Source organism: Cavia porcellus, unplaced genomic scaffold (genome assembly GCF_034190915.1).
Source record: "Cavia porcellus strain 051 isolate PalLab524CR breed Dunkin Hartley unplaced genomic scaffold, mCavPor4.1 scaffold_19, whole genome shotgun sequence".
In the NCBI taxonomy this organism is placed as follows: Eukaryota; Metazoa; Chordata; class Mammalia; order Rodentia; family Caviidae; genus Cavia; species Cavia porcellus.
This window is the reverse complement of record NW_026947502.1, coordinates 66,605,740-66,626,302: the sequence shown is the minus strand read 5'-3', so window position 1 is coordinate 66,626,302 and position 20,563 is coordinate 66,605,740. Positions and strand designations below refer to the sequence as shown.

The following is a 20,563-nucleotide window of genomic DNA, read 5'->3' as shown; positions in this document are numbered from 1 at the left end:
TTTAGATTCCCACCAACAATGCAGAGGGAATCCCCCGCCCCCAGCCTCATCAGCATTTCTTATTATTTATTTCTTGATGTAGCCATTCTAAAGTGGAGTCTCAGGACTGTTTTAATTTGCATTTCTCTCAAGGCTAGAGAGGTTGAATACTTTTGAAAGCATTTATTGGCTGTTTGTACTTCTGCCAAGTATCTGTTCGTTTCAGTTGCCCATTTTTTTTATTGCAACTTTTATTTTGGGGTCCAATTTTTTCTGAGATCTTCATCTATTCTAGATATTAGTCTTCTGAGGACTGACAGACAAATAATTTTTCCCATTCTATTGGTTGTCTTTTCACTCTGCTAGATGTTTCCTAGCTGTGCAGAAGCTTTTTAATTTGATGGAATTCATTGTTACCTTTTATTGTTATTTCTTGTGCAACTGGACGTCTGTACAAAAGTACTTACCTATGCCTATGTCTTCAAGCGTTTCACCTATTTAGACTTCCAGCACGTTGTTTTAATATTTAAATCTTTAATCCATTTAATTTTAGTTTGTGCAGAATGAGAGATACGGTCTAAGCTCAGTCTTGTGCACGCAGGTAGCCACCTTTCCCGGCATTATGTGCTAAGGAGGCTGTCTTCCTTGCAGCGTGGTGTTTTTTTGTTTGTTTGTTTGTTTGGGGTTTTTTTTGTCTTTTTCTTTTTTATCGGTACTCGGGATCGAACTCATGACCACACACTTGCAAGGCAGGCGCTAATGTCGCTGAGCTAAATCCCCAGTCCCTGCAGCATGTATTTTTAGCCAATTTGTCAAATATAAGGTGCCTGGGGTTTTTCTGCATCCTCTACTCAGTTCCATTGATCTACGTATCTATATTTGTGCCTGTACCATGCTAATTTTTTTACTGTAGCTTTATAGTTTCAGATCCAGTTTTGTGATGCCTCTTGCTTTGCCTTGTTGCCCATGATTGCTTCTCCTACCCTGGGTCTCTGTGAATTTTAGGGTTATTTTCTGAAGTTCTTTTTTTTTTTTTTTTTTTTTTTTTGTCTTTTTCGTTTTTATCGGTACCAGGAATCGAACTCACGACTGCCTGCTTCCAAGGCAGGCGCTTATGCCGCTGAGCTAAATCCCCAGCCCCATATTTTCTGAAGTTCTATAAGGAATGCTGTTAGTATTCTGCTTAAATCTCCGTATCTTTGAATCTGTATATCAGTTTTGGGAGTGTGGACATTTTGATAATATTGGTTCTGCCTATCCGGGCACAGAGAATATTGTTCCATTTTCTGATGTCCTCTCTGATCTCATTTTTCAGACTACTATAGTTTTCATCATAGTGGGCTTATATGTCCTTGGTTAGATTTCATGAGCACCTACTTTTTCTTGATGCTATCGTGAATGGTACTATTTTCCTAATTATTTTCTTGTTTAGTTCATTATTGGTATATAGGAACTCTTGATTTTTATGTGTTGTATTTTGTATGCTGCTATATCACGGTATTTGGTTATTCCTTGGTGGAACTTTTTGGGTCTTATGTATAAAGGATCATGTCTTTTGTAAATAATGATAATTTGAGTTTTTCATTTTCTATATATTTTCCTTTTATTTCTTTCTCTTCCCTGATTACTTTGGTATTAAACCTTAGTGATAAGGACATTGTTGTTCCCGACTGTAGAGGGAAAGTTTTCAGGTTTTTCCCACTTGATGTGATGTTGACAGTAGGCTGATCATAAATGGCTTTTATTGGATTGAAATAAGGTCTTTCTGTATCTATTTTCTTCAGGCTTTTTATAGTGAATGAGTGCTGGATTCTGTCAAAGCCTTTCTGTATGTTTTGAGATGGTCATGTGATTTTCTTCTTCTCTTTCTGTAGTTTATTAGCGTTGTTGATTTGTTGGAGTCTGATGTGGGCACTCACAGTTACAAGCTTCTCTTTCCGAGCTACTTTCACTGTGTCCTGTAGGTGCTGGTGTGTTGTAGTGGTACTATGATTTGATTCTAGGAATTAATTTCTTCCTTAATTTCCTCCATGACTCATTGATTATGTCAGAGTCTATTGTTTAGCCAGGCATGGTGGTGCATGCACATTGCTAATACTAGCACTTAGGAAGCTGAGACAGGAGAATTGCTGTAAGTTCAAGGCCAACCTGCACTACACAGAGTTCAGGGCTAGCCTAAACTCCACAAAGTGAGACCCTATCTCAAAAAAAAAGTGTGCTAAGTAATCTCTTTTTGTATAATTTCTATGGTTTCTTTTGCCGTTAATTTCTAGTTTCATTGCATTATGATCTGCTAACATACATGGGATAATTTTGATACTTTTGTGTTTACTTAAACATGCGTTATGGGCTGGTATTGGTCTATTTTGGAGAAATTTCTATGTGCTGCTAAGGAGAATATTTTGTTGTTGGGTAGCTACCTATTAAGACCATTATATGGGGGCTGGGGATTTAGCTCAGCGGCATAAGTGCCTGTCTTGCAAGCAGGCAGTCGTGAGTTCGATCCCTGGTACCGATAAAAAGAAAAAAGACAAAAAAAAAAAAAAAAAGACCATTATATATAACTATTATAGATACCTATTAAGGTCATTTCTTTGAAAGTATGATTCAACTCTGATGTTTACTTGTGTTTTTGTGTGTGATTTTGTTGATGTCTATCTGATCATTTTTTATCCAATGTAGTTTTTTTTCAAATTCATTCTATTTCAAGAAAAAAAGAAAAGAAAAAAACTAAAACAAAATTTAAAAACACATAGTCAAGGGGCAACAATGGTACATACATTGCGCATTGTCATCCCCAAATCATTCACCCAGAGCACATCCGCTTACTATTTTCCAAACAATAACAGCGCAAATCTTTCTCTTCATTGAACTCAGAGAAATCAGTACTATAACTATCTTAACTATTTTTATACCCATATACATACACATATACATAAGTTGTTACATTCAGCTTCTAACACTAGTGAGACAATATGATGTTTGCATATGTGTGTCTTATTTATTTCACAAATGAGTATGGTCTCTAGTTACATCCATTTACCTATAAAAGTCTCCAGTTTATCCTTCTTTATGGCTGAGTAGTACTCCGTTGTATAAAATATCACATCTTTTTTATCCTTTCCACAGGCATTGAGCATTTAGGTTGTTTCCAAGGTCTGATTTCTCTCTCAGTGAGTTTGTTATTTGTGTACTGCAAGGCTATTGATTTTTGAGTGTTTACTTTGTATCTAGCTATTGATTTTTTGTCTAGTTGATCTGGCTTTTTGTGACAGTGGGGTATTGAGGTCTCCTAATACAGTTGTATTAGGGCTTATTTGCCTTGAAGTCTACTTTCTTTGAAAATAGGATAGCTACTCCTGCTTGTTTTTAGGTTTCCATTTCTGAAATATTTTTCATCCTTTGATAAACTTTAGTTTGAGAATTTCTTTTTTTGGTTAAATATGTTTCTTTTATATAACACATCACTACTGGGATTTTTGTTTTGATCCATTCTGCCAACCTATGTTTTTTGACTGGGGCTTAGGATAATTCACACTGAAAGGTATTACTGAATGAGACTCATTCCTGTCCTTGCATTATTTTTCTGTTGCTGATTTTTTTCTTTCCATCTTAACTGCTCACCCTGTCTGGTGTATTCTTTCCACTCAGCTCTCTGACATCACTGGCCTTAGTGCGTGTGTGCGTGTGCACATGCACGCCCACGCACACAATTGCACACAGACGTTTGCAGATGGGTTGTGACGGAGAGACTTGTGTCTAGGAAGGAGAGCTTTTTAGTCAGTATCTGTTTTCAGCGATGTCCTCTGGTCATGGCTAGCTGTGGTCTTTTCTTCTGTCTCAAAATGCAGCCATATCTGTTAATTTGGGAGGGGTGGGGCAAGCACTCAGTTTGCTGGTGATGTACTGCAGCGGGGCAACTGTGCCCCTCTGGCAATAGCAACAAAAGCAGCAGCAGTAACAGATTCAGAGACAAACTGGATACTGACACAGCATAACAACCAATAACAGCTGCCTCTGTACCAGCCTTACCAGTAGAAAAGAGATCTATAATTGTCATACAGACACAGAGATAAACCAAATACTGACAGCCAGTGATATCTGCTAAATGCAATGACTACACCACCATTAACAGTAGAAAAGAATTCAAGATTAACTAAATATCTAAAGATTTATAAAGCTTAATGGTATTACTAGTAAATATGGAGGATGTGGAGATTGGGAAAGGGAAAGTAGTGAAATTTGAAAAGGAAAAGGAAGAGAGAAAAGTGAGATAAAGGATCTTATTAAAGGATATAAGAAAATCAATGGAATTAAAGAAAAGTAACAAAAAAAAAAAAAACCAAACTAGAAACAGAAGATTCAGAGAGAAAAATAAAGGAAAAAAGGCAAAAGAAAAGGAAAAGGAAACAAAAGAAAAACCCAATGAAGGAAAAGAACGAGGAAGAAAAGGAGGGGAGGAGGAATGAAAGAAGAAATCCCTCCACGTTTTTGAACGCGTGATTTCTCTCCAGAGTCCGCAGTACTGGACTCCACTGGACGCGGGGGAGGGATAGTGAGCCACTGGTGAGACCTGTTTGGTTTCCAGAGTCATGCTTTTGTGTGGAGGCTGAATACTGCCCTTCTGCTTTTGCTGGGCATGGCTGGTCAGTGATTTCCATCCTAGGGAGCAGTCCCTCAGCAGCTCCCAGTTCCTGTGTTCCTCTTATGGTCCATGTCACAGGTTTCTCTCATAGCTCCCTGACCTGTGGGCTTGTGGGGCGCCCTCCCGCTACCCCATCTGTGTGCCCCAGGCTGTGGCAGTCTCCCAAGCTCAGGCGTGCCCCTGATCACATTGGGAAGTGGGAAAATCCTCAGGACTCAGAACAGACCCCTGAGCCCTGTGCCGGTGCAGGCAGCAGGACGAGGACTCGGCAGACCACTGGACTCGGTGCTGGCACTTTCAGACCAAGCCACCTCTGCATGGCACATACAAGCAGTTGGCTCCTCGCTATGCCTCGGTCCTTCTTGGCTTGAGCTTAAACTTCATAGGAGGATGGATGTCTAGCCTGTGTCCTCTCTCCAACTGTCTCTTATGGCCATCTCTCACCTGATCACTGTGGTAGGATAACGCCAGCGACCCTGATATGTTCTGTAATTCAGTTTTAAATAATTACCACCTTCCCAAAATGGCTTCTGATCAATCCCTCCTCAGTATGGCAGATACTGCAGTGGGTTTCTTCTCCAGCTCCCCTTCCAAGCAGAAGAATAACTTTCATAGTAAAACACAATGCTGTTTATGCAGTTTACACTAAGCATAGGCTTTTCTTGAAGATGGCCTTGCCAGCCGTGTTTCTTGTTTCTTTCTGGAGTTACTGAGCCTCTCTGAGTTTGCCTTGTGTCAGCAGGACAGATCTCCCTCCCGCCCTAGGAGCTACCGCTGGCTTTCCAGGCCGCTGCATCCTTACCTTTGCATCGTATTCTGTTTCTCCAGCTTCAGTCAGTTCTAGCTTTCCTGTCAGCTCCCTCCCAGTTCTTGGAGATCTACTTTTTTCTCTCCACCAGGTTGTTATTTTCGGGGTGTTGATTTCAGGTCCTGGAGGGGCTATATTTTACTGCCAGTCTCTACTCTGCTATTTTTAATCCTGTCCTTTTCAAATATTTTAAAGTTGTCTGGGTCAAAAGAAGCATAGAAATTAAACAACAGGAAAATAAACTACAAAGAATTCAGGTGAATGATGTTTACTTATGAGCAATTTGAATAGAAAAGGAATAATTTTATAAAGCAGGGCCTTACAGATAGGCAGACAGTTCTACTAACAAGAAAGAGCTTCTGGAAATAGTCTAAGCAGAAAAATGTGCCTGGGAGGTGACACATAACAAGAAGCAAAGCAGCCCTTGGCCCATGTGGACATGGACCATGGGAAGGCCAGGGGAGATCTTTTTTTCTTTGCTTGAAGTTCATTGTTCTGAGTAGAGAAAATAAAGAAGCAAAAAAGGATCATTCAGTAAAAAATGTCCATCCACTTTCTTTTAAATAACAAGTGGAGGTTGAAGACATTTCACACTAACGTTTGTAGGTGGCGGTGTCTTAGGCTGTAGTCCTGACGCTTCTGGCCTTGGTTGTTGGTGCCTTAGGAAGGCTTGGCCAGTCTGTTTATGGAGCAGTACTGCTCTTCTAAGAAAACTGAGAAATAACACCTTACAACTTAAAAAGTGATTTTACACCCCACTTAACACTAAACGTTAAATATTCAAGTGATTGACCAAGTTGTTAGAGGAAAAGAATTAGTCTTGTATATGGTTAAAAGGACAAACTCAAGTGTTCCCAGGAGTATGAGCCAATGCTCCGATACCCTTCAATAGAAAATACACTCCCAATAAATGGAAGTTACCCTGGGAGCTCTGGGGTCCTGAGGGACAGGTTGTGTTTATACTTCACCCTATTTCAAGTATGGTATGAAATATTTTCTGGCCCAACACCTTGATTGTACAGTTTGAACTAATAATGCTATAGACAGTCTATAGTATAGCAGGTAGTATTTTTATACTGTTTTATTTGCTGTTTTAAGAAAAAGAGATACCAACATCATTACTGCACTCTTTCTGTTGTAATTCTTAGTGTGTTAGCAATTGCATAGTTAGATTCATGGGCGATAATTAGTGTTTGAAGTGATGAGGCTAGTCTCTTGTCTCTTTTTCTATGAAATTCTAATGTGTAGTAAGTGGCTTAGAACACTCAGATTTGAGTTATTCTGTTTATGCAAGATGTCCTTTATTAAATAAAGATGAAGTTAGTAATTTCTAAATCAGTGGTTTGCATCAGCTTTACTTTTTTGGTTTGAGACCCAAAAGGTTTAGTTACTTTGATGAAATGTATTCAGCAACGCCCCTGCTAATGAGGGAAAAACTCCAATCAATCCCTCATTTAAAGAATCGTTTCTGTAATTGTTTTTCATTGAAAAGCATTAGACCACATGTTCTTAAAAGTATTACTTCTTAAGCAAATATATTATCTTTCAACTATCCATGTATCTAAGAGCTTCTAGGTTCTCTAGACTGATGCTGTTGGTAATCATTTGAATTTGATTTATACCCATATGTAGTTCATATTTAAGAAACTGTCCTTTGTTCATGAAAATCTATCAAAAAATTAGCCATCTATCAGTTGGTTAAGAAGCAACCAGATATATTCTTTAAAAAAAAAACACTCATCCAAAAAAATTTTTTTAAATGATAAATAAAAATAACTCATCTTGTTTTGTATCCAAAATGAGGTTTCTTTTTTTTTCCATTTCAGTGTAAAACCTGCTCTGAGCCAAAACAGATAACCAGTTCATCTGCCATCTATGACAACCCTAATCTCATCAAACCAATCCCAGTGAAGCCCAGTGGCCGCCAGCAGCAGCACAGACCCCCTGGCCAGGTATGTAGCATATGTAGCAAGTTCTAAAGGACCATCACCCATGGTGCGTCAGGATGATGCCTCGTGCTGCTGTAGGGTGCTTAAGACAGACTCCAAGTTAAAGAATTTCCATTATTAGTGATTTACTCTTCTTAGAAGGGGGTTAAAATTTTTCCTTTAGATAAATTTTGTAGAATTAAATACCTTAAAAGATAATGCATTTTTAAAAACAACAAACAGTTGATGAGAAGGTCAGATCAGTTGTCTATTGGGTCCATGTTTTTCTAAGGTAGGCAGTTTCCAAGGCCACTGAAAAAAGCAACCAACTGGGTTTCAAAACCTAAGGTGATATTTTTGAGCACCCCTTTGCGTGTGTAGGATGGGATGCCTATTCTCAGAAAACTCAGGTAAAGACCAGTATAAAACTTCCCTGTAGACCTAGTGACTTGTCATTGTATTTGCCCTCTAAAATACAAATGTTACAGCAGCTTTTATGCTTCTGTATATGTGTATTATATGTATATATTTCAGAATGGTACAGCAATAACAAAGCTTGCTAATGTGCAGGCCCCATTATTGATTGTAAATATAATGTGTCTGTGTATTTTATATGGTTATTCCTAATTAAGGGGTTTTTTTTCAAAGAACTAGTTTTAATCAATTCTGAGAATGCATATGGAGCCAAAAGGAGTAAAGACTAGCTAATGAAAGTCTTGTATTGAATTTTTCAAAAAAGAAGCCCTTTCTAATTCTTTTAGCTTTTCTCTTATTGCTTTTCATGGAGTTTTTATTATATTTTAATAGAAAAACCAGAACATATCACCTTTAGAATGGAGCTCATGCTTTCTTAGTGTAACAGTGGAGAAGGCAGCAGAAGGGGGTAGAATAACACAAAGCAGAGAGAAAGGAGCTGTGTAACTGGCTGGGCCGAGATGGACTGTCAGTTATCTGGTGATTGCTTTAAAGGCCACTAGTGTATTGTTGAAAAGATCAAGTTAGATTAAATGACGTATCTTTCTTTTCCAGCCGTAGGTTCCTATCATCCGATGAAAGGCCTCATCGTGCTCTTATGCACTCTCAGTGTCTGCGTTCTGCAGACTTAGGTGGGCTTGTACAGATTGTTTACCTTCCAGTATACATAATTTTTCACCACAGTGGTCCCCAGCCTGTGGCCTCTAGGTCTCCCAGTGCTCATGTGCCTGTTTATTAGTCAAAAGATACTAACACCTATCTTGGGAGTGGGAGGGGAGAATGCTGTAGAAATCTTTGACCTTAAAAGGGACGTCTCAGATTTTTCAATTTTATATTTTTTATCTCCTCTACTTGGTTTTTTGCAAATAGAATAAATCATCAGGTAAGTTATACTTAATAGCCCCACTATAACAAAATTATATGTGGACCTATTTTCAGATATCTTTATTTTTTTTCAGACTTTAGATCCTGAAACTCAGCACTTATCCCTGATAGCCCTGTTTGGGAAGCAAAACAAAGCTACCAGGCAGCAAACTGTGGAGCCCCCTCAGAGCCTCCATCAGCATCCACCAGAGAAGCTTCCAGCCCAGCAGGGCATCATGCGCTCCCTCTCCTATGAGGAGCCCAGAAGGCTCTCAGCCACTGTGGAGAAGCAGCTTTGTCCAGCCATTCAGAAACTCATGGTCAGGAGTGTGGACCTGCACCCTCTGGCAGAGCTGCCTGAACAGCGGCCCTGTGAGAATGGCAGCGTCCATCCTGCAGGGGAAGTAGCCGCCGGACTCATGCAGCAAGGGTCTCTCCATAACATCAGAACTATGCGGGCTGGACAAGCTGCTTCCAGGACCCAGAACTTGGAGCAGCTCCAGAGTGCCCCAGAGCTGGCAACCAAGCATGATGTCAGCACTCCAGTGCCCCCCATCCTGGCCGCCCCTGGTACCCACAGATCCCCCTCTGCTGCTACCTCTGTGGCTCCAGTCCGGAGTCTGGTCCAGCCGCAGCTGGTATATTTCAGTAGCTCTCTTGCACCTCAGATGCTAGGACATCAGGCCCACAGTAAGGGACAGTACATGCTGCCGGGACAAAGGCTACCTCTGGCTGGCAGTCAGACAGGCAGCCCTGGCGTGGTCTCCCCTCAGGAGCTGCTGAGAAGGCTGCAGGTGGTACAGCAGGAGCAGCTGCAGGCAGCGCCCCGCCCAGCCCTGGCAGCCAAGTTCCCCACGGTGAGCCGGAGCTGCAGGACAGGGAGACCCTGGGAGTCCTGCACCAGCAGTACGTGCGGCACGGAGACGCAGGCTCCCCTTTTGCAGGTAAGGGGGGGCTGATAATGTGAAACTCGCAGTCTTCTCTTCTGGTATCAGGGGCACATATCACACACGTTTCCGATTAGAACAGAGTACCCGCAGCCACCTCTGTGCACCTTGTTGTCAGTCACTTTCCCATCCTCCTGGGAAGAAGAGCCTTCCCTTTTCTTCACTCTCAGGGAATCCCACGTCTCTTAGGAGTTGCATTATTCCCCCTCACGTTTAGAGTACTTTATTTGTAGAGTTAAATCTACTTCTGTTGTAAGGTATGAGAACAGCATAGACCGAAACAGAAACCCTGGTCTTTAACTATAGAAATTTATGATGTCTGCTCTAAAATCCCTCTGTCATATCACACATCTGGCTTCCTGTTTCTCACTGCAGTTTGTTACTGATGGTTCACTGATTTAGTAAATGCTTTTGAGTCCTTCTTACATATTAGGCATTGTGCTACGCAGTGATGGAACAAATAGACTCTGCCTTCTCAGAGTGCGTCCTGTAGCTTTAGGAAGTAAACAGAAATACCTCCTTTTGGGTCATTAACATAACTTAACACAGGGCAGGGCAAGGTAAGTATGTCACCCATCTCCATTCTTCAAAAAAAAAAACGCTGCCAGAGCAGTAAAAATCTGTATGCAGTATGGTCGAAATATATGGTGAATGTTTTAATTTTTAAAATTCATGACAGAAAAGACATTGCTACTAATCCCTCTCACGATACCGCTCACTTTAAATTCACTTATCCCATCATCCCTGCCACTCTCTAAAGCCACTTTGTAAGTCCTCTTTCACGACTGCTTTTATAAGATGTGATCAGATCTACGGCGAATGCTGCTCTTGAGTGCCATCCAGTAGAGTCAGGCTTCTAAAACATCTCTGTGTGTCCTCATCTGGCTTATTCAAGAGGCCTGGCGCTGCAGCTTCCGGGTCTTCCCCAGAGTGAAAGTGACGGTGACAAAGGTAAAGATGTTGGATTGATGGAGGATGTTGAGGTAGCCAGGACTACACCACTAACGATGCACATCAGAAATCGGCAAAATTACGGATAAGTACGCCCAGAACTAGAGAGAGCACTCTGAGGAGATTAATGGTAGCATTAATTACTGTAATTAATTACACACCGAGTACTGCCATACATTTTTCTAAAAGCTCAGTGTTCACCATGGTTTTCAGTCATACCTTGTAAGTGATCCTTCCAGGAGATGAGGCTCCCTGTCCATCAGTAGCGACACAATGAGAAGGCCCCATGCGGCCGGTCACCCGCCCGTGGGAATAGCTGGAGAGCTGGCCTAGCCTCATTTTCCCTTGGATTGGAGCAAATGTACTAAAAATATACTTGGTTTAAAAATTGGACAGTTTTCTCTACTTATTGTGAATATTACCATTGGTCTTTTTGAAAAATTTTGTCACATGGCTTGTACCAGCTCCTCAGAAATTGTTTTACTTTTTTAAAAACAAAGATTTTGGGCATGTGCTGTCAGTCTCCGTGTATGGGCAATCCTGAATCAAGGTATTCTCTTTTCTTTAGTCTTCTACAGAAACAGCGCCTCATTTTATGAGTCTGAAGTGCAGTCTTGCCTTCATTTGAATATAATATTGCCTCCCCTTTAAAGATGTTCTTTTTCTCACTTTGATGACTTAGGATCAGAAAATTGGGATTAATAGCGTTAAATTTCTGCATATATAATTCTCTTTTCGGTAGTCACAAATGTCAAAGCCAAGTAAGGAAAGTGTACATTTCACCAGCCCACACCACGCTCTTGCTGGTGCTGTGGCTTGTGCTCTGCGGAGTGTCAGTTCTCAGCACCTCTCCTGAAGACATTGGGGACAAGCTAAAAGCAACAAACAACCCTCTTCCTCTAGACCAGGTTCTGCCCCACAAAACACACAGGGAGGGATCGCCAAATTCCAGGGACTTCTAGACAGCTGGCTTCTCTGCCTGCGAAGCTGAGCTCTGTGGGGATCTCTGAGTCTGGAAAATACCTTCCTTTCCCTCACCTGATCTGGAAACACAGTAGCTGTAGGAGTCAGTCACACGCGGATGAGAATGTCACTTGCATAACCAAACATCCATCAAGAACTTGGTTTGAGGCCTGTCAGCTGGGCAAAGTAGACAGATTCCCCCAAACAGGTTGGTGGCCGGACCACAGCAAGCGGCCTAGCAGTACCTGCTCCCAGTGTGGCAGCTTGGAGGAGCAGAAAACAGCAGGTCCAAGCAGGAGAAGCACAGAGGGTGCTCCCGGGAGGTCAGTTCCTTCCTGGTCACAAGCAAGTGCGGCCGCAGAGGGCAGGAGAGCTGCTGCCCCCTTCACAGACAGCCAGCCTGGAAACATGCGCCCCTAACAAGGACACACTGCCACTCTGTGTGCGACTGGGCCTCCAGCTCAGGGAGGACAGCCTTAAGGCCCAGGTACATGCTGCTAAATAATGAGGAGAAACCCAAAAAAGAAACCAGTACCCAGAGGCCAATCAGTAGGGGAGTAGGGGAGCTGGCTCCCAAGCAGCCTGTGGCCAAGGGAAAACACCGGGAGGACTAAGGGGAACCAGCCGCCCAGAAGCTTTCCCACCCAGGAGACCTGTGCAGTTAGCGCCCAGTTCCCATCCCCAGCCGTAGGGGAGCCTCTTCATCCCTGCGTGCGGCTCCTCAATCCTGCTCTCTGTGTGTCTTTTCCATGAGCAGGTCATCTCACCGCAGCACAGCCCAGCTGCAGCGGCTCCTTCTGTTCTTGTGTCCCCCATGGTATTCACACAAGCCACCTGTGCCCCACGAAGGGAGAGAGATGGCAGGCTTCTGCCCCTGCAGAGCCCAGAGCCCTGTGCGGTCGCCAGCAGCCCACTCACCAGGCCGCAACTCCAGGAAGCACTGCTGTACCTCATCCAGGTGAGGGCAGCGCTGCGTCTTCCCCCTTCCCAGACTTGTTAGTGGCTGCTATGGTTGTGAGATGCCCAGGTAGCTGCTGCTTGCTGAGTGTGCTGCGCCAAGAAGAGGGCGTGTGTGGCCATTCACCCTTCACCCCAGCACTCCTGACCTCACAGAGCGAAGCTTTGGGCTTCGAGGCCCTTCGGGGGGTTTCGTAAAGTGGAGGACTGGCCAAGGCGTGCAAACTGTCCGCCGTCTGACAGGAAGGAACTCCGCGTGGTGAGCAAGAGCACTGCGGGCACCTGGGTGCTGGGGTGCCCATGTAGAGTGCTTGCTGCCAGGAAAGAGACCCAAGGTCCACGGGGGCAGCCTGTGGGGCGGGGAGGGAAGCACAACCTGGTGGTGACCGCTGCAGGCAGTCTGCATGGTTTCGAAACCCACAATTAGGACAAGGAAGGCCGCAGCCTTGGCAGCAGCTGGTCTATAAAACAACAATAATAATAATAACGACAAGAGCTGACACACAGCTGTGTGCCAAGCACTGCTTTTCTTTTATTTAATTTGTGGCAGTGTTGGGGATGGAACCCAGGACCTTTGCACTGAGCTATGGTCCAGTCCTGTTAAAAATGTTTTTCAGGCAGCCTTACTGCTAAATAAATAAATAAAAATTGCCCAGGATGGGCTTAAACTTGTCATCTTCCTGTCTCAATCTCCCAGAGTGCTGGGATCACAGGTGTGTCCCACAGTGTCTGGCAGCCAGCCTCTATTTTAAGCACTTTATATATACTAACTCAGTGCATAAAACACTATTGATTCTTCTAGTTTACAAACAAGGAAACTGCGGCTAAGTGATTGCCCTGAGTCACAGAATCTGTAAGCTACTAGAGCTGGGACCCTACCGCCTCTGGCTGTGGAGTGTCCCTGCCGCTGCACTGCGCTGTGGCCCTGAGTGTGCTGCAGGGCCTCCGCTGCATCTTGCAGAGCACTGCCAAGACATACATGATGGGCCTTCAAAAGGGAGAACTTTTCACCAGATGGACCTCAGACACCTCACCTAGCATCTGTGTGTTTCTTTTTGTTACACAGTCTCTAGTAAAATCTTTGTAGTGCTTTGCCTAAGCATCAGATGACTTTGGGATGCAGCATGGACCTTTTGAAGTTGTTTTATCCTCCTGAAAAGATAATAGTCTTAGTAAAAACATTTTTATAAAAGATGTACTTGAAGAATGAAAGGGCTACGCCTGATGGTGTATGCATGTAATCCCAGCACTTGGGAGGCTGAGGCAGGAGGATTACCAAGAGTTTGAATGAGGCCAGCCTGCACTATGTAGTGAGACCTTGTTTCCAAAAAACAAAAGAATGAATGTAGCTGAAAATGAGCATCTGCATCTCAAGGCATAATAATCTGATATAAAGATCAACAACAAATGATTGAACTTTACTAATTTATAAATAAATACCAGTAATTAACAATATTGTTCTATATTTTCTATTCTTTAAAACCATTCATGGTAAGTTCATTAAAAATTAGAAAGACCATCTGCAGACTTTACTGTGAACAGTAAAACAAAAAATAAGATTAAATTTGAGTTTCAAAGATCTGTACATTTTCCTAGTTCATTTCGTTCAGGTCACATGTCCCAAAGACTCTTTACATGGCTACTTCTATTCCTGTCCCCTCCACTCTGCAAACATTTTACTTCTTCCCGTATTCTAGACATTCTTTTCCCACTGTATGTAGAAATCATTTAGGCAATCTGTTTTGAGTCTTCTTTTAGGACAGAATCTCTTGCATAGAGACTTCGTGGCTACCTTGTAGGGAAAACGGGTAACATCACTCTTTTCACTGCATGTGAATAATGATAACTGTGTATAGTGCAGAGATGTGATGTGTGGGTGAGCCGCTAATGCTTTAAAGGATTTAAGTGAGAGGGAGAAATCTCTAGCATTAAAAATCCAGAAAACCACTGATTAGGCCCATGATTACTGTATCTCTCAGGCTTAGTCTGGCAAAAGAGCTCAGTGACTACCAGCCCAGCTGTTGCCCACTTGGCAAGGCCAGAAACTTTCCACAACTTATGGGAAGAATGGTAGTGGCTTGGATAAGGCACCAGTTAAGCATATTGCAGATGAAAAGCCTAGTTACTGTCCAAAACAAAATATACATATGTGGACAATTTGATGGACCTTCAAGGGCAACCAGCAATCTTTCAATCTAACTTGGGGACCCTTTGATCTCAGTTGCATCCTCCTGCCCATCAGTCTGCTGGGGGTCAGTGTCTTTTCATGCAGCAGAGCCAGGCTTTATATCAGTAAACCTTGTTGCACGCAGCCACATGGCTGGGTTGTCTTTCTGTGCTGTCGTGAACACTTGGCACGTTACACGTCAACCGCTGAAAACCAGCAGCTCTGTGCCGGACACACCTGCAGCCCCATCTAACATCCATGCACACAGTCACAGCCACCGCTGCTGAAGAACACAAGCAGAGGTGAGCGCCTCGGTCCCCGATGTTGAGGCCTGGGTGGGGTGGGTGTGGCTCAGGGGCAGAGTGTTGGGCTAGTATGCATAAGGCCCTGGGTCCATTCTGAGCCTATACCCTAAATAATATTTTTAGAAATCAGATGCCAGTTCATCTCTAAGCCAGGATTCTGCCACCTAAATTTCATTCCTTTGGGCCATTTGATCTTGTTTTCCAGAATGACGACAACTTCTTAAATATCATCTATGAAGCCTATTTCTTCAGCATGACGCAATCAGCCATGAAAAAGCCTACGTGAAAGCAGATCCTTTGAAAATATGATTTTCAGGGACCTTCTAAATCTCCTGCATAAGGCTCTTTCATGTGAAGTGATGCAGCCCAAAATGTTCCTTCCTTTAAAAAAATTGTAATAAAAAGTTCATATTTTTATTTTATTTATTTATTTGGTACAGCCAAGTGCTTTTGTTTACTTTTTAAGATTCACATCCTTTGGTACACCTAGTACCAAAGAATTAAATGGGTAGAAAAAGTCTTTGTCCAGGGCACAGCAAATGCCAAACCTAAGTCATTTTTGTCTTACACATATGGGGCCATCTTAAGAAGAATCAGGCTCTCCGTGGGAAGGGTTGTTCTCCGAGCTTCATTTCTTTACATATTAATAGCTCTAGTTATTTACAGCAATTTCCTGGCGCTGTGTGATGTGCCACAGTACCTGTCCACCACTAGGTGGCACTGTCACCCCACAGGTTCACCTGTGAAGACGGGTGCTTTCAGAAGTAACCATGGTTTTCTTTTACCCGACAAAGTAAACCTTTAATTTGTAACAATCTGGTTGGCATGTTTTACCCAGGCTTTGAAGGGAAATTATTTCTGAAGATATTTATATCCGGTTTCTAGAGGGTGTATTTTCTAGAAGTCAAAAAATAGCCCAGCTTTCCAGCAACACTTCCTTTATCCCAGGTCGGCTTATTTCTTTTGGACCCAGCTGTCAGGATATGCCTGCATGTGCTTCCAGAGGAGCATTGTAGGCTTTCCAGCAGATGTGCCAAGGGAGAGGTCACAGAAGAGCACAAAGCCTTCCCTTGGCCTCGGGGAATAGGTAGAAATGTTTAGGAGCAGAGTGACAAGGATCCTTTGAACTGGGCAGCAGATTGATTCCTGTGTTCACAGAGATGAGCTTACTCTTGGAAGAGGGCAGAAGAGCCTTGCCAAGCTGTTCAGACGCCAAGGGTACGTGCAGGAATTAGTCCCTGCCGAGCATTAGTAATAAAGCTTTGCGTTTCTATCGTCCTTTTTATTCTGGGATCATAAAAGGATCTTTAGATCATGGCTCAGCAGACAGGTTTAGTCTCATTTTATAGGCTGTAAAATGGAGGCCTGGAAGAGAATAAGTTTCCGTGGAGTTTCTGACGCCTGGACTTGGATTTGAAGCATTAGACTTTTGCTCAGCCGTACCACTAGGCAAGGGGTTTATTTGAACACCTAGACCCCACAGGAAGGAGCTTTTTCTTCTAATGAGGAAAGGTGGGCAGAGAAGGGATTGACCTTCTTGAACCCTTGTTCTGCACTGTGCTTTGAGGGGTCTACTGTGTCATCCTCCCACTTTAGTAAGGGACAAATTTATCTGTTTCCATGACATCTCTACAACATCTAACATAGAACTCGTGAAGCTGTAACAAAATGCTTGAAATTAAGAATTACATGTAACGGGCTGGGGAGTTAGCTCAGCGACATAAGCGCCTGCCTTGCAAGCAGGCAGTCGTGAGTTTGATCCCTGGTACCGATAAAAAGGAAAAAAAGACAAAAAAAAAAAAAAAAAGGAATTACATGTAAGCGAATGGGGCAAAGGGAAGATGTATGTGAATGCGTCATCTCCAGAGCAGTGATAAGAGTGTTGCTTAGGCCAACACACCTACTAAAGTTAAAACAAAGCAGGTGGTACACTTAACTGCTGGCCAGGCTTAGGAAATCTATTTGAGAGTTGTGAGTGTTACTCAGCAGGAGAGCACTCGCCAGCATGCATGAGGCCCTGGGTTCAGCCCTTGGCACCAAAAATAAATAATACAAAACATTTGAAATCTCTTTGATTTTAATTCCATGTTTAAATTTGGTTCTCTAGCCAGGGAGACATGACTTACATTCTGAATGTTTCTAATATATTTGCAGTGGCAAATGGCGAATTTGATTATTTCTTCTTTTACTTCAACACTGAATAAATAAAACAGAAAAAATAGCCGAGGCAGCATCTCAGGTAAAACAAAGCCCACACGTGGATGTGACGGGAATGAGCTCCAGCCTGACACGGTCAGATGACACACAGGCCTCACTAGGGCCATTTTAGGGCCACACCGCTGTGACATGTTTTGAAAAGTAATATGTTCTCTGTCCTTGACTGGAATAAATCACTTTAAAAATCACTTGAAAAGTGACAGGTCAACTCATTTAAACCAAAGACAGCCTTTCCAGGGCTGAGTGGGAATGAAGTGCTCACTTCTGCACAGCAAAGCAGATGAGCGCTGCCTTGCACATAGCACTTTCTCTAGAGGGTTCAAGAAATAGATCAAAAGGGTTATCTGAGGCACCCAGAGTTAGATTTCATATCTAAATTAACTTTTCCTCTTCCCACTCTTACCCCAAACTTGGAGACGGTCATGGATGTCACTTCTAGGCTCCCAGGCAGCAGCTGCACCTAACTGGGTGTCAGGTGGAACTGCAGGATGACACGTGTCAGGAAGACGGCTGTGAATGTGTGCCTTGGCGGACTTAGACAGGCCAAGCTGCCTGGAATAGCGGGCAGCATGTGTACCCCGGAGTCAGCTGGGCTCACCTCGGCTCCCAGCCAGGCGGGCCTTCTGAGATGCTGTTTCTCATGTGTACAGCAAAACACCCTCCCCAGTCTGTGCGAGGGTCGTGCCTCCACGCCATGCACATGGAGCTGTAGTGCTTCCTGCCTGCAGGATTCCTGTTCCCGGGACTCCAGCACTGAGAGCCCTGCAGCTGCCAGGGGAGCTTCATCTGCTCTCAGCACCACTAGGTGTCAGATCCGACACTGGCCTGTACCCACCTGTGGTCACTTCACTGTGCTGTCATCTCCCCATCAGTTTCCTGATAATAAAATGAGAACAGTAACACATCTCTGCCTTGCAAAGGAGGGGCCACTAGCTCTTTAAGACAAGGGAATCAGTGTAAACTAAAACAGAGTTGTTCCTGCTCTGCATTCATATGCTAGTCAGGGTTCTGTCCCGGTGACACAATACCTGAGATAAACCAACCTCAGCGAGGAAGGGCTTATTCTGACTCAGTTTCAGAGGTTTCAGTCCATGGTTGAATCTTTCACCTTTGGGTGTGGGGTGTCACAGTGCATTTTGCCAGGAGGCATGCAGTAGAGTCAAGCTGCTCGTCTCACTGTAGTGGGAAGCAGAGAGGGACAGAAGGGGTTAGGTCCCTGTACCCGCTTCAGGACACACTCCCGATGACCCAACTTCCATTGGCCTCATCTCCCAAAGGTCCTGCCACTTCTCAATGGCCTCGCAGGCTGGGGCCAAGCCTTCCATATATTGGCCTGCGGGGGACATTAAAGGTCCAAACAGTAGCATGACCACTTCACTAGCAAGGCCAGGGAAAGCAGTGCTGGTCCACAGGCTTTGCAGTCCTTGAAGATTCTTCTGAAGACTCGTGCTGCTCTGTGTCTCCATTACAAGGTCTGGCACAGAGGAAATTGTGGTAAGAGAGAATCCTGTGTTAGCACTTTCAAGAACTGCCTGGTACACGTACAGAGCTCTACTGATCCTTAGCCACCTGAACTGGCTTCCTCTAGTCCTTTCAAAAAACAAAGAGCCAACAACAAAATGTTTCCACGCTGACCTTTTAGGAAGATGCAGATTGTTGGCATCTGCTAAATTCCTGCAAACTTTTCATATCCCACGATGGACAGGACTCTGTTTGCTTCCTCTTGAATAAGAAAAGCAAAAATCGGAGAAGAAAGTGCCTTTCCTCTTAAAGAAATGCTAACTTGAGTGTGTAAACCCTCTCCCACTCCCTCGGGTGTTAAATGCAACAGTTCCCACATATTAGGGCATCCACCCTGATGCGTGTGACGCTAAGGATGGGAGGTGTCATGTCAAAAGCGTCAGCACCAGGCTTCGCTTGGTTGTGGGTACAGAGGCAGGGAAGGCAAGTAGCTGAGAAGTAAACTGTAAAGACAGTTCGTCATGTGCAGGGCTGAGGGTGAGCAGGGGTGGAGGTGCAGGGTGGAAACCGAGGAATGGGGAGTTCAGACTCCATGAAAATTAGACTGCCTGTGCATGCTTGCAAAAGAGACGACTTTCTCAGACAACACCTCCTCTGTCCAGCCAGCGCCCCTTTCCCTCTTTTGGAAGACATTAGCTTCTTCCCAGCTTTGGAATGCGGAGCCATCTTTAAGGTTAAACTTATCATCTGCAGCTAGCAGGTTGGAGCGACGCCCCATTGTGTCACATTGGCTGGCTGCTCCTGTTGATGAGCCTCCTGGCGTTTTGCTAAATACTTGATTCCAATGTTCTGCTCCCCACTCCTTACAATTAGTGAGAGGGGCGGCTCCTTAGTATATTTAACAAATCCTTGGTACCTTTAACTCAGCCTTGGATATCCAGATAGCTTTTCACCAAACTGCGGTACAACTAATGTCTTCCAGCAGCTTACAGCTTTAAGAAAAGTACACAGATAACGCCTGCAGGCCAGCTGTGGTCTTAGACATCAGAGGGGAGGCGAAAAGCAGGTCCCCATTGGTGCTGCCTGCTCTCCAGGGGCCGGCTGTGCAGGGAGCACTGTGACTCTGGGCCAGCTCTGGGCACAGCTGGGCCAGACCTGGGGCATCTCAAGAGGGAAATATAAGAAATGCAAACCCTGACAAGTTAACTGAGGGCACAACAGGAAGCACACACACACACACACACACACACACACACACACACACAGAGTTTCAAGTAATCAAGAAAAAGGGTGGGAGACCATAGAGTTTTTTTTTTTTTTTTTTTTAAGAAAGACAAACAAAATAAAAACGGGCAGAAATAGTACATACTTTCAAAGAAAAGAAATAGTAATAAATCAGTAGCTGATGTATACATATTGTCCCCCTATAAATAGTTGTTCAAGGTGCATAAGTGGAACATATAAATGGGATTTCAACCAGCAACCAGGGAGACTGCTAACAGTTCTGTTCAACTATCCAACAAAAAATAAGCATTATGGCTATCAATCCTATACACTCCTATACATGTACACATTTATCCATATCTTCATTTATGTTGAGACCTAACACAACTTATTAGATTAAAATCCTTCTGAACAAAGATTAATAATATAGCTGGATTTCACATCATAACACTCTGGAATCGGGATTGGGTACGGCAGTGCCGCTTTCTTCCCTTCAAAGTTTTTGTTCATTTCATCATGTATCATCAGATTAGTGCTCGTAAATTGTTTATAGGTTTTACATAAGCATGAATCTTAACATATATTTCTATCCTTTCTATATTAGAAGGAGAAACATAACAAAGCAGGGCAGAACTAAACTTTTTCTTATAGACATATAAAACTAAAAAGACAT

At 43.4% G+C, this 20,563-nt stretch overlaps 1 protein-coding gene across 5 annotated transcripts in view; it reads left to right on the top strand.

The window, feature by feature from the left end:
* The window catches only part of Dcp1b (decapping mRNA 1B), a 55,118-nt gene extending 39,704 nt beyond the window's left edge, over window positions 1–15,414 (top strand). For 3 of the 5 annotated variants that reach the window (XM_023562386.2, XM_023562388.2, XM_063231351.1), the window contains 5 exons: window positions 7,259–7,384; window positions 8,794–9,642; window positions 12,317–12,517; window positions 14,829–14,985; window positions 15,194–15,414. In XM_023562386.2, the coding sequence (XP_023418154.1) occupies window positions 7,259–7,384; window positions 8,794–9,642; window positions 12,317–12,517; window positions 14,829–14,936 (1,284 nt within the window). In that variant the 3' untranslated portion in view covers window positions 14,937–14,985; window positions 15,194–15,414. The remainder of the gene's footprint in view (window positions 1–7,258; window positions 7,385–8,793; window positions 9,643–12,316; window positions 12,518–14,828; window positions 14,986–15,193) is intronic. The other 2 variants (XM_005000931.4, XM_013145819.3) reach the window with 2 other exon arrangements.
* Window positions 15,415–20,563: the final 5,149 nt, after the last annotated feature.